Raw genomic sequence first — 12,238 nt, 5'->3', positions numbered from 1 at the left:
GGGAAGTTGTCCATGACAACCGTACACATTATTATGTTTTTGCCCAGCACAGAAGCATAGTAACTATTCGTAAACCAAAATTAATGAAAACGTGACAGAAACACGACAGAAAACAGTTGGTCTAACAGAAAGCTCGGTTAGCTGTGGGTAATTATTTATTTATTTTCATGGGATCGGTCTGCGATTGTTGAAGTTAAGCAACTTTCGCAAAGGTCGGTCATAGGATGGGTTACCACAAAAAAAAAAGTTTTCATCTCGAGCTCCTCCGTGCTTCGGAAGGCACGTAAAGCCGTTGATCCTGGCTGCATTAGCAGTCGTTAATAACCACCAATCCGCAGTGGGCCCGCGTGGTGGTTTAAGGCCCGATCTCCCTATCCATCCATAGGGAAGGCCCGTGCCCCAGCAGTGGGGACGTTAATGGGCTGGTGATGTGATAAACAATTATACATGATAAATATGTTAACAATAGGTGTAGTTGTTGGTATTTTCACAAAAGTACATGTACAATCAACCACATTATCCACGCATTAGTTTACAATGTCGTGTAGTGAGTTGAAAAAGGTTTTGTTATAAATATAAATAACTGAGTTCATCTTGCGATGCATGTTCCTCTAACTATCTCAATTGAGATATGGTCGTAAGCCAATGTTATTTATGTTAAAAACAAATAAAATATTTGGCATGTAATTTTTATAACAGAAATGTTTAGGTCTTATTGGCCTATTCTATTAAATTTTATAAATTTTAATGTTCTGAGTAAAATTAACAAGCTAGGTACTTATGTTGATTATTAATTATAATAAGAACGTAAACGTTAAAACTACACTTTTATAAAAAATCTCTTAAAGGTACTTTAGAGATGAAAATTAAAGAACAAGGCAAAGAAAGTTAATTTTCAAATAAAGGTATACCAGTTCAGAATACAGGTAGGTATACAATTTTGTGTATTCACATACACAATACTGAACACAAGACGCAGATGTAATTTCGTGGGTGGAATTGCTTCGGAGAACAAGTTCCATTAAAATTATGTACTTTTCAGGCTTCTATGTAAATCTACTTAACATTATGATAACTTTATGGAATCAAGTAAGTAAAAAAAGTAAGATTTCTTTTAAGAAATTATTATTCGAAGCCTTCTTTTGATTAGGTACAACAATCGACCTGACTTAGTTTGGGTACAATTTCGTTTTTACACTTACGTACAATAACATTTTAAACCTTTTTATATGTATGGTATGAAATTTAAATAAATATTTCTCAAGATTATCTTGATCATACATTTCTAATCTCGCTCTTAGCGATAACGCCGCTTTTGCTCACCTTAGAATAAGTTTATCCTGTACATTTCTTGTAAATTGGTGTACAATAAAATGTTTTATTATTATTTATAATAAAGATAATTTATTTTTAGAAATTAGAAGCATGAAAAGTAAGAGCGGTACGTTAATATCAACTTTAACTTAATGACTACCATCCGCCAGGTTTCCGTAAATTTTACCATCGAATTTTGACCTATCACTTAAAAATAACTTAGGTAAGTATATTAAAAGATGAAAGTAAAATATAGTTTCCTTAATCTTGAAATATTTATACAGAATAACTTGTAATTGAAAGATTTAAATACTTAACGGAAATCTTCAGTAAGTAAATTAAAACAGAAATTACTTTTGTATAGCCATCAGCATACCTACTCGTACATGCGTGTGGTATCTCAAAAATCAAAATCAAAAAATGTAAATCAAAATAGTTCAGTTGATTTAAATAGTACATCAAACATATGGCCGTTATTGGGACTTCCTAGTAAGCCTCATGTAAAGACCAGTGTCAGGAAGCCCCGTATCTACGTAAAAAGAAAAGGTAACGGAAACAAATGAATCATTATTTTGAAAACTTTAATACTGCATAAACATAATAAATTTTATTCTTAAAATAATTTTAAATAAATTATCTTATCTAAATTATCTTGAAGAGAAGAAATAAATTATGAATAAATCAAACTTTATTATTCTTGATCGTCGAAAAATGCGAAACCTCCGTAAGGTAACGGCAACATTGGACTGTAAGAATCCAAATCAGGGAGGGCTACGCTTCTCGCATTACGACGGTTGTATCCGGGGTGAGTAGGCCCCGTGTCCCTGCGATCGCCTGAAGAAGATTGACCTCCGTGGCGTCTAGCGCTGGGTGAGTCCACACTGCGGGCGTGTCGCCTGTTGGGGTCCAGCTTGATGTCGTCGATGACTGAGGGCAGGATGGGATGGTCACCGGAAGCAGGCGCGCGGTCGATGTTGTCTCCTTGCCACAGCCACTGTGGCTCATCGCGAACCTCACGGGGTACTCTGACGAGACGTATTCGTACAACCCTCACACGTGGCGTGTATCTGCGGCGGTAGTATCGATACGGCTGACTTGTGACGTCAGCTATCAACGCTATAAGCGCGACACAGACCACGAGTATTATCCCCAACTTCACCATTTTCGCCAAGTAAGAACGATGGTTAGATCAAAAGTACTATTGTATCTCTAAAATCTAAGTATTTATACGTTCGTTTAAGGAAATTAAGGTACTTACATAAGTATTTAAACAACTCTAGGATAATTGGGAAGAACCTGACAGATGAGGAGTTAATTTAAATGTTTTGTATTCATAAAACTATAATTCTTCATCAACAAAAAAAATATTATTTATTGTACATTTTCCTCTGACGTCATTTAATACTTGGCCAGTCACCTTAAGAAGGGATCTCAATATAGTTTTATGTCAGTTTACTAAGTAACTTGTCTTCAACACTGCAAGGTTTGCGCTCAACTTGGCAATGTTCAGACATGAATCTTCAAATATCTAACGGTGTAAGCCCTCAGACACCCTTCATTACTCTCCACAATAATATGAAAATGAGATTATAGACAGATCGACAAGGAATCATGCCAAAAAATGTATATAAGTAATTTATTCTCACTGATTAGCAAACACAGTTACTAAACATTTTGTAAGTATATGTTATGAGGTTATCAATTATGACTTTATGAGTGAACGTAATACACTATAAACAAAAAGAGAATGACTATTCAAGTCAGGTACTTCCCAGTTTTCTGAGACTTCTTATCAACTCGGTTAAATACCTCAATTTCCTTAAACACTCATTATAAATACTTACGTTCCCAGGGATAGAATATTAGTTCTTGACTAACCATCGTACTTGCAAAAGTGAAAATGGTAAAGCTAGTGATATTAGCGTGCGTCGTACTCGCAGTATTGATTGCTGACGTCACATGTCAGCGTTATATCTTCTCAACATACAGGCCACCTACTCGTTACCAGTTCATCCGCCCGACTTATAGGCCACCTTACCTAAGAGACCAACGTTTCAGAATAGCCCGCGAAGCTCACGATGAGCCGCTGTGGCTGTGGCAAGGAGACAACATCGACCGCGCGCCTGCTACCGGTGACCATCCCATCCTGCCCTCAGTCATCGACGACATCAAGCTGGACCCCAACAGGCGACACGCCCGCAGTGTGGACTCACCCAGCGCTAGACGCCACGGAGGTCAATCTTCTTCAGGTGGTCGCAGGGACACGGGGCCTACTCATCCCGGATACAACCGTCGTAATGCGAGAAGCGTAGCGCTCCCTGATGTGGATCCTTACCGTCAAACCCTTCCAATCATGCCTTCCCCCTACGACCCGTTTGGACCCCAACCTGGTCAACCTCGAAAAACTTATCCAATCTACGCTAGAGCGGTGCGTGATTTACACATTCCCGGACTGAAGAAGCCATCTCACCGTGATGTCATCATCCCCAACTGGAACCCAAATGTCCGCACGCAGCCGTGGCAGAGAATTGGTGGTGGTCGTAGACCCAGGAGCGTTGAGGAATTCCAGAACGAAGACCCCGAATTTTTCGATGATTGAGAAGACGAGCAGTGTTTTTTAAGTATTTTATATTTTGTCGACATATACTTCATATTTAGTTCGACGTTTCAGAATGTACCTTCATTATTTATTCAGTATTAAAGTTTTGAAATCATTCACTTGTTTATTTTATAAACATAGTCATAACAAAGTACGCAACCAAAGAGTTCTCGAATAAAATCCCCCTTTCTCTTTTTCTCTTAGCGGCATCTTTTTCTGACGCATAGCAGCGTTCTTGTATTTGTGTACTGAAATGGTCTAGAAAGTTCCACTCGAGATTATTTGAAGAAGTCGATAATTCTAGTATGTGACCATAGGGTGTAAAAGGAGCGTAAAGAGCATGGAGAGCCATACAATACAATACAATACAAATACACTTTATTGCACCAAAATAAAAAAGAAATAATTACAAAAAGACTCTGAACTAGGTACATGGCAAATGGCGGCCATAGCGCTGAAAGCGATTTCAGTTTTATAGCGATCGAAACGGAAAGAAAACGGGGAAAAGTGAAAGTTAAGAAAAAGTGTTTTAAGCAGTGTTAGTGCGGTGTTACTGCAGTATTTCGTGTAGTGTTCAAGTGTCACATAAAGTGCAAAATATTAAAGTGTAGTAACGGTGAAGGGGTAGAACCGTGTAGCTTTGTACAAGTGCTGTGCCGCGTATAAAGAGAATAAATTCGTTTGTCCTTGGACTTAGTGAGTTTCCTTCCAATCCTGAAACCCACTTCCGTGACAATAGTTTCTAGCAATAACTGTTTAACTGCCATATTTAAAGGTCGTGTCTCACTAGGTTACCATGGTTGTGCCACCAGCATCAGTGGGAAATTATTAGGAATTCGGTTGCCGTTGGTGACGCAACTGTAGTGCAGTGAGATATGGCCGTGATATAATTTTTATGTAATAAATTTATTATCGATACAGCAAAACTCATTTCACGGAACCGGTCAATCATTTTTGCTGGAATAATATTTACCAGGTAGATTAATCAATAGTTTGCTGATCAAAGTATCCCTGAAACCCGTATTCTGAGAATACGTCAGCAGTTTTCAAGTTATCATGGAGCAGTTTTCAGCGAAATATAATGTTCTAGTATTCAAGAACGAATACTTACAAATGTTTTTAACTTAGTAAAACCATCAATAAATAATAAGTAAATAACCAGCCATTAAATACTTTTAGTATCTCCAATCTTCACTTTTGTTCCCCGTTTGTTACTTTGTACCAATCAGTTCACCCTTGATCGATATTCATTAGGTGACGTCTGCACGCAAACATTGTCACTGCCAAGGCATTGTCTCCGGAAGACACGCGTGCCAATCTCACACTACAATAAGCCAAACTTGCCAATTGTAGTCCGTTTCTGTTTATTGTTAGCCAAGCGCCACGCCAAGTAAGGAAACCAACTGAAGATACTTTAAGCCGGCTACACACCTTCAGTTTTAACTGTACAGATTTAACTGTACGATCTAACTGTTCAGTTAAATCTGATGTCCTTAGTGCCTACATACGATAGTTTTTTCAGTTCAAATAATCTGTTCTCGCAAGTCGCACGTTCTCGGAATAAACATGACTTCATCGGATGATGTTGTGGCAATAATTGGACTATTGTGCATTTTGAAAAATAGAAAACAAAGAAGGAAAAAAATGTGGTGTAAACATTGTTTATTACTGAGAAAACAGTATACGCATAATAATTTATTGAAATAACTCAGATTTTCTCCAGATGATTATAATAATTATTTAAGAATGAATGAAGAAACTTATTTGCATTTGCTTAATTTAGTCACACCCAATATAATGAAACAGAATACGTGCTCACTCGACGACACTTGGGCAAAACTGACGAAACTGCGCAGTTTTCGACTACACACTCTCAGTTTGAACTGTACAGTTCAACTGTTTGTTCTACACACTTAACGATTTATCTGTACAGTTCGACTGTACAGTTAAAACGCACAGTTAAAACTGAAGGTGTGTAGCCGGCCTTAAATAGGTACGATTTTTGATTGTTTTCGGTGTGACTTGCTAAGCTGATTGACTTTAATTACATTTATTTTCCAATTTGTGAGAAATAACATTCTATTTTCTATTCTGAATAATAAAATGCTTTGTTATTTTCAAATAAGCAACGATAGGGTTGACGTGATAATAATTTGCCAAAAGCCCCTGTAAATAAAGATATAATAACCATGAAACAAATATTCCTATTCTGACAAGATGAGGAAGTAAGTACGTACCCAATTGTTTTGTTTACTAAATTATGTTTAAGTACGCTAAATAATACGAAGTCAAACATGATTTAAGATGCTAGTGTAAGTAATACGAACAAAAACACAAAATGGTTTAAAGAACTGATCTTTATTTTCCAGAATACGGTAACAAGCTAAATAGTAGTTATATGACATGAGCGGCGTTCTCAGATAATTATGATTATAATAAGTGAAAATATCGGAATTACCCTGCTTAACATTGTAACTAATTATGAGGCCTACAGTCGATTCTAACGTGTACAATTAAAATAGATCGCGTTCTGGTGTCGTCCAATCGCTGAGACAATGCCCGTTACGTCTGCGTGCGCGCACCTTGTCAGAAACAGCTGTACCAGATTGATTCACGACGCCAACCACTCGCCCGTCGCCTGTCCGTACATTTGCCAGAATACACCATAATATACTAGTTTGCTGCAAATGTTCAATATCCAAGTAATTTATTACTTTTGGATTATTGTGCCAAGTGAGAATGCGTGGATAGCTTAATTTTAATTTCCTCGTTTTATTGTTTATATAAATATAAATGTGATGATAAAATAAACAACAGTATAAGGTAAACGTGCATTTGCAAAACATTCTATTTGTTATCATCAAGTTCAGACTGTTTTATACTTTCAAGAGTTTTATTGCTAGTTTGGCTAATAGAGCAAAATATCGATTCGTCATCTGAAACTGTAGTATATGGGTAGCCGAAGGTAACAGACGTGATGGTGGAATCATTATCATCAAGATGTTTTAGGCGCCATTCCTTCAGCTGCTCCTCTGTAGGCTGTAACGCTGATATGTAACTCGGAGCCATACTTTTAGTACTTCTCGTCGAATGCGTGCGAAAAAAAGAAGGAAAAAGCTCATGCTTATTACTTGACAACATGAATATGTCCTTCTGCTTTACTTCCAGCCCGGAATCACTGTTCCTCAAAGGTACCTTAGGCGGCAAAATTAAAGCGTCAACATTTTTATGTTTTACAAACAAAATTCTGTTACTTCCTTTCAGTAGTGTTGGGAATTTCCATATAATTATATACACGCATAAAGCACCAAAAGTCAAACATAACACTCCAATGACTAAGTACAGTGTAACGCGAATTGCCTTTAGAGTTTTTTCTGAAGAACTTGGAGATTTGCAGAAAACACATCTATCCACGTCTATAGTCTGCGTATTTAGATTTAAAGGACAGAATGTATACTCGGCATGATCGTCTATATTGTACACCGTTAAATATAAAGGCAATACATTAACACAGTACACTTCGTGAGGACATTTTGTCTGATACCAAACTAAGCCATAGTCAGACAATCCTGTAGATGTTATTTCCACAATCGAGAAACTATTGCCTTTCATAGTGAACGTCGCATTTAATATTTCATTTCTTATTGACTGTTCCGTTGTAAATGCATTATTAGGAAGCATGTTAAGAAAATTTTCGTCTCCATATCTGCTAGTAGAACACGTCAAAAAATCTGCTGGAGATATCAATGTTACAGATCTATGACCCGACTCATTAGTTTCACATGCTCCGTCCATGTGTACGTAATCAAAATTATGTTGAAATCTGTTAGTTACGACCATCGATCTGTTACTACTAGTATTATTCGAGCAATTGTTGTAAAATTCTGAAAATGATTTACCTCGTCTTGCAATTGGATAATGACACACTGCGTCTACAAGCAGCACGTCAGTTTCAATCAAACGACCTAATATGTCCATCTCGACACAATCACAGACCCATGCATTATCCTGCAAGTTGATCCTTGGCGTTGGATAACCCATAGCCATAATATTGTCAAACAAAGTCGGGGGCAATACAACAAGATAATTATTATGCAAATATAATATTTCAATACTTGCTAAGTTGTCGAATGTTCCGTGCCCGATTGCATTAATGCGACATGAATTTAGAAAGAGTACTTTGCATTTTTGTAACTGCCTAAAACTTTTCCATTGTAAGATGTTATTGAAGTTGTTTGAAGACAGAACAACGTTTGATAATAAATTGAAACTAGAGTGGCCGGTTACGTTTATAGGATTCCAATAGTTACTCCAAGTGATTGATAAAGTTTCCAAAGTGTTGTCCACGGCTTGAAGTGCATTCTGTTCAATGCGTACTATATTGCTACTTTTGATGTGCAGTTCTTTCAAGTGAGCTAAACCTACTAGCATATCTGGAGACCAATTCATTAATGTTACAGACTCTAGTGTCAATCGAATCATTTGTGTAGCGAATTGTGACATGAAGGCTTGTGAAGCGATGTTGTTCATATTCCCACCTATAATCTCCAGCTCGTGAACGTTGGATCTCATCCGTGACAACCAGTACGGTGGAATAGTTGCGTTGACAAATAAAGGCTCAATCAACGATAGCAATACTGACTCGCATCGTAGCTCTGCTTCCTATAACAAGATAAAACGGAGTTAGTGGATTTAGATGCTTCGAAACGCTATGTGAGCGTTCGCATTTGAAATGCAAATGAATCGCAAAACCAATGAACATAGCAAACGTGATTGCAGTCAGTCACGAGTAACCGCATTGCCAGGTTTCGTTCATTGATTATTTTCTGTAATCCAGGCGCAATCTAGTTTTAATCGGCATTCGTGCGATTTTGATGCTGCTGTATTTATTTACGAGTACAAAAGTACAAATACACTTTATCCGTGATATCCTTGTTCTGAGAACGCGTGACTTACATCGTAGTGTCACTGGTTCGAATTTCGGCTTAGGCTCTAAACTATTGAATTCGACTTTATCGGATCATAGATAATTAATATCACGTGGTTTCCAGGAATTGCGCCCGGTTAATGACAATAGGCTCGACCCCTATTACATGAGACTTATTAAACATATCTGGCGAGGAGTGGGTGTACTATATACCTCTGCCTACCCCGTCAGAGATACCGGCGTGATACTATGTCATGTTATGTTACAAGTACACTGGAATGCATCAAAATATTATATTTTTTAACTAACATTATAGATTTAATAGGCGTCGTCGTAACAAATAATTAACTATAAAATCTTCACCGAAGAAGAAAAAATTATATCATCTTCAAAATTACCCTGATGAGGATGAAGCTGGTGATTGACCTACCTAATAATAACCATCGATGATACAACCATGTATCAACCATGTACAACCATGTACACGCCTGTTTGATTTTTTGCATAGAACTCATTTTATCGACCAGCTAAGGGGGAGCGTGGCGCTGCGTATTTTTTTTCTCACTCAAATTTTAAATAAGTACTTCAAGTTGTCACAGAAGAAATCGCGATTTGTTGAACGTTGTCAGTCGGCATCTTATATCTGATTTATTAGTCAGATGTGTTGACAGAACCTGTTCGTCTGTTATTAGAATTCTAGAGGTGGTATCGTCGATTATAATTGACTAAAAATTGTTTACCGAAACAGCAAAAATGATGGAATCCTCAAATGCCCCGAAGAATGGTGCTTCGTTGCAGATGACCCTGCAACTGTGGATCTTGCACTTATCAGAAGGAGGGTTGGTGGTCTTCGTGGTGGTAGACATGACTACAATGAGGATGAAGCTGGTGACAGTGATGGCGCCGAATAGGTACTGCACAACCACGTGCAGCCAACCGTGGCTGCATGATGTCTTTCTGGAAGGGGAAGTGGAACTTAAGCATGTATTCACAAAGTAGCCACGTCTTAAATGATATTGACTTGCAGAAAGAATATCAAAAATAATTTTTGAACGCAATAGTTGGAGAAATTCAATGGTCTTTTTAACTTCAGCTTTTAGAATATGATACACTGTTTTGCATTGATTCTTAATCTTCAATTCTTCAAAATTAGACAAAGAAATGAATAACCACTTACTTGGCAGCGGTGGTAATGACTTCGTTTGTTTTGGTCACTATATTGGTAGGCTTTAGCTGCATTCCTGATCGTAATTGGACTTTTGATCTTCAGCTAAAGAATTGCCAGAAACGACTTTGTTTTTTTACACTTTATCTCAATAGACATTACCACAGGAAAAGAAAATCTTTCTAATTAGGATTTTTTGTGAGTGCTGAATTTTGGTCTCAATGTTAATAATGGCCGGTCAGTACTGAAAATCGCTCACTGTCACGCTAATCCTAGAGGTGATAACATTGACAATAATGTTATATCAGCCCATTAACGTCCAAACGGATAACAAGAACAAACAAACTGCTTATCCGCCTTATCAGAAAGCTTTGTATAGTTTCTCTTTAATATGAGTGACGTTCAAGTGTGATACCTTCATGAAGTTGTGTTTGTTTTACCTCAGCCTGATGCGCAAGCGATGTTCAATATGAAGTAAAATAGATGATGATAAAAGAGTAGCTGCTGTAGTTACTTATATTCTGACTCACAATTTTTTTTTTGATCGAATTTGGTAGGAGCAAAGGAAAAACAGAATGTTTTGGTATGTGGTAAAAGTCATATAAGGGACTGCATATTCTTTCATCTTTATCAGGGGATCTGTTTCTTTATTATTCTCTCTATTATACAGGATGTTAGTAACATCGTAAGGAATACTAAGGGGAATAATTGAGACGTACTGTTGCAAAATTATGGACATGTATATATTTATGAATTTTCCGAATTTTGATATGAACTCAGAATCATAGCCTGAGTCATCCCTCAAAGTTTTAGTTACGGTGTCACTAACACCCTGTATAGGTATTAAGATGTCTTGGGGTCCTATCTCACAAGGACGTCATGGTTACGCCATCAGTGGTAAAATATTTGGGATGAGGTTGCCGGCAACAAATTGGTTGCACAACCAGATGAGGTACCCTTTAAACAACTGCAGTGCATGCATTTCCTTGGTAGCGCAACCGTGGTGGCGCCACCACAGTGTTCTAGTGAGATAGGGCCCTAAAACAAAACTACGAACAACCGCAAATACATATTGTGTTCACAGAAACCTTTTAACAGCGAAGTAAATAATGGAAATAGAATTAAAATAAAAGCTTAAATTAAAAAGAAGATTAACCTCAAATCTTTTCCTCTGAGTCAAAGTCTGGATAATCTCGAGACGAGCTTGCTTATAAATCAGGCTTTGTCTCGTTAATAGGATTTGTATAGGCTGAGGTATTTGCTACAACCGAAGCCGAGAGGTTTGTAGTAAATATAAATTTTAGAGCAGAACATAAATTGTCTATTCAAGATTAGTTGTGGCGGAAGGAGCCGCAAATTATGAATTTATAATTCTAATTGAGACATGAGAAATTAATTTTCTGTGGTAGACAGTTGACAACAAAACCTGGGTTACATTCCTTAGTGAATGGAAAACAAAACCAACCCATCTAAAGGCGGATACAAACATTGCGAGCCACACGCATGTTATGCGCCGCACGCATGTCGTGCGCCGCACGCTTTGCATATGCTACGCCGTACGCACGCAAACAAAGCAAGCATAGCAATGCGTGAGGCGCAGTTACGACGTGCGGAATACATGCGTCGCAATGTGTGTATCCGCCTTAGAGGAGGGTGTTCCGCTTCTCCAAAAATAGATTAATCTTTCAGACAGAACGGTACGAAGCATACAAATGTGGACTGACTTTTCCTCGGAGCCTATTCTCATTAAAGTTTTCTCATTATAATGCTTAGATCGCACTAGTGAGGCAAAGGAGGATAAATTACTTTATTAATAAGTATCCCATTAGCTTGCATACTACGTTTTCAATTAGGCGTATTATATATGCATCTTGTGGTTGAAATGGTAAATTAGAAAAGGAGGTATAAAATATACTGAAATTCATAATTACTTATTGAAAAAATAAACTATTTAAGGTAGTTATATTATACCTAGATAAAGTTATGTCTGTTATCTGTAACAGGGTGTGTAGACCCACCAGCTATCTATTAGACAGCCTGCAGCCACTTCTGTGGAGTTAAAATGGCCACATCGAAGCAATTCATCTAAAAAAGTAATATTGCAATTTGACATTTGTTTGCATTGCGCACTTACTTTTATATGCGCAACTGTCAAATTGCAACATTGCTTTCTTAGATGAATTACTTTGATGTGGCCATTTTAACCCCCCTGATGTTCTTTTTATGACAGATA

The 12,238-nt window shown here is 37.4% G+C and overlaps 3 protein-coding genes across 3 annotated transcripts; 1 reads left to right on the top strand and 2 right to left on the bottom strand.

Annotated features, from left to right (window-relative positions):
* Positions 1-1,928: 1,928 nt before the first annotated feature.
* Positions 1,929-2,516, bottom strand: LOC126367867 (lebocin-4-like). Its single transcript, XM_050011645.1, has one exon. It carries the CDS (start codon positions 2,474-2,476, stop codon positions 2,006-2,008), a length of 471 nt encoding a protein of 156 aa, XP_049867602.1. The 5' UTR covers positions 2,477-2,516; the 3' UTR covers positions 1,929-2,005.
* Positions 2,517-3,169: 653 nt separating this feature from the next.
* On the top strand, positions 3,170-4,028 carry LOC126367845 (lebocin-4-like). The gene has a single exon (XM_050011617.1). The coding sequence runs from the start codon at positions 3,215-3,217 to the stop codon at positions 3,911-3,913; it is 699 nt and encodes a 232-aa protein (XP_049867574.1). The 5' UTR covers positions 3,170-3,214; the 3' UTR covers positions 3,914-4,028.
* A 2,732-nt stretch (positions 4,029-6,760) lies between these two features.
* Positions 6,761-10,265, bottom strand: LOC126367656 (uncharacterized). Its single transcript, XM_050011284.1, has 3 exons — positions 10,018-10,265; positions 9,581-9,797; positions 6,761-8,575 (listed from the first exon to the last, which is right to left on the bottom strand). The coding sequence occupies exons 1-3, from the start codon at positions 10,077-10,079 to the stop codon at positions 6,761-6,763; spliced, it is 2,094 nt and encodes a 697-aa protein (XP_049867241.1). The 5' UTR covers positions 10,080-10,265.
* Between the last annotated feature and the right edge of the window lie 1,973 nt (positions 10,266-12,238).

The sequence above is a fragment of the Pectinophora gossypiella genome, chromosome 6, assembly GCF_024362695.1.
Source record: "Pectinophora gossypiella chromosome 6, ilPecGoss1.1, whole genome shotgun sequence".
NCBI classification, from domain to species: domain Eukaryota; kingdom Metazoa; phylum Arthropoda; class Insecta; order Lepidoptera; family Gelechiidae; genus Pectinophora; species Pectinophora gossypiella.
Note: the sequence above shows the minus strand (reverse complement) of the source record. Positions and strands in the feature narration are given on the sequence as shown.

Coding starts and splice junctions, on each gene's coding strand:
- LOC126367867 (XM_050011645.1), bottom strand. CDS start 2,476: ATGGTGAAGTTGGGGATAATACTCGTGGTCTGTGTCGCGCTTATAGCG.
- LOC126367845 (XM_050011617.1), top strand. CDS start 3,215: ATGGTAAAGCTAGTGATATTAGCGTGCGTCGTACTCGCAGTATTGATT.
- LOC126367656 (XM_050011284.1), bottom strand. CDS start 10,079: ATGCAGCTAAAGCCTACCAATATAGTGACCAAAACAAACGAAGTCATT. Junction 9,798..10,017: donor GTCATTACCACCGCTGCCAA/GTAAGTGGTTAT, acceptor TTCCCCTTCCAG/AAAGACATCATGCAGCCACG. Junction 8,576..9,580: donor CCATCATTTTTGCTGTTTCG/GTAAACAATTTT, acceptor ATCTTGTTATAG/GAAGCAGAGCTACGATGCGA.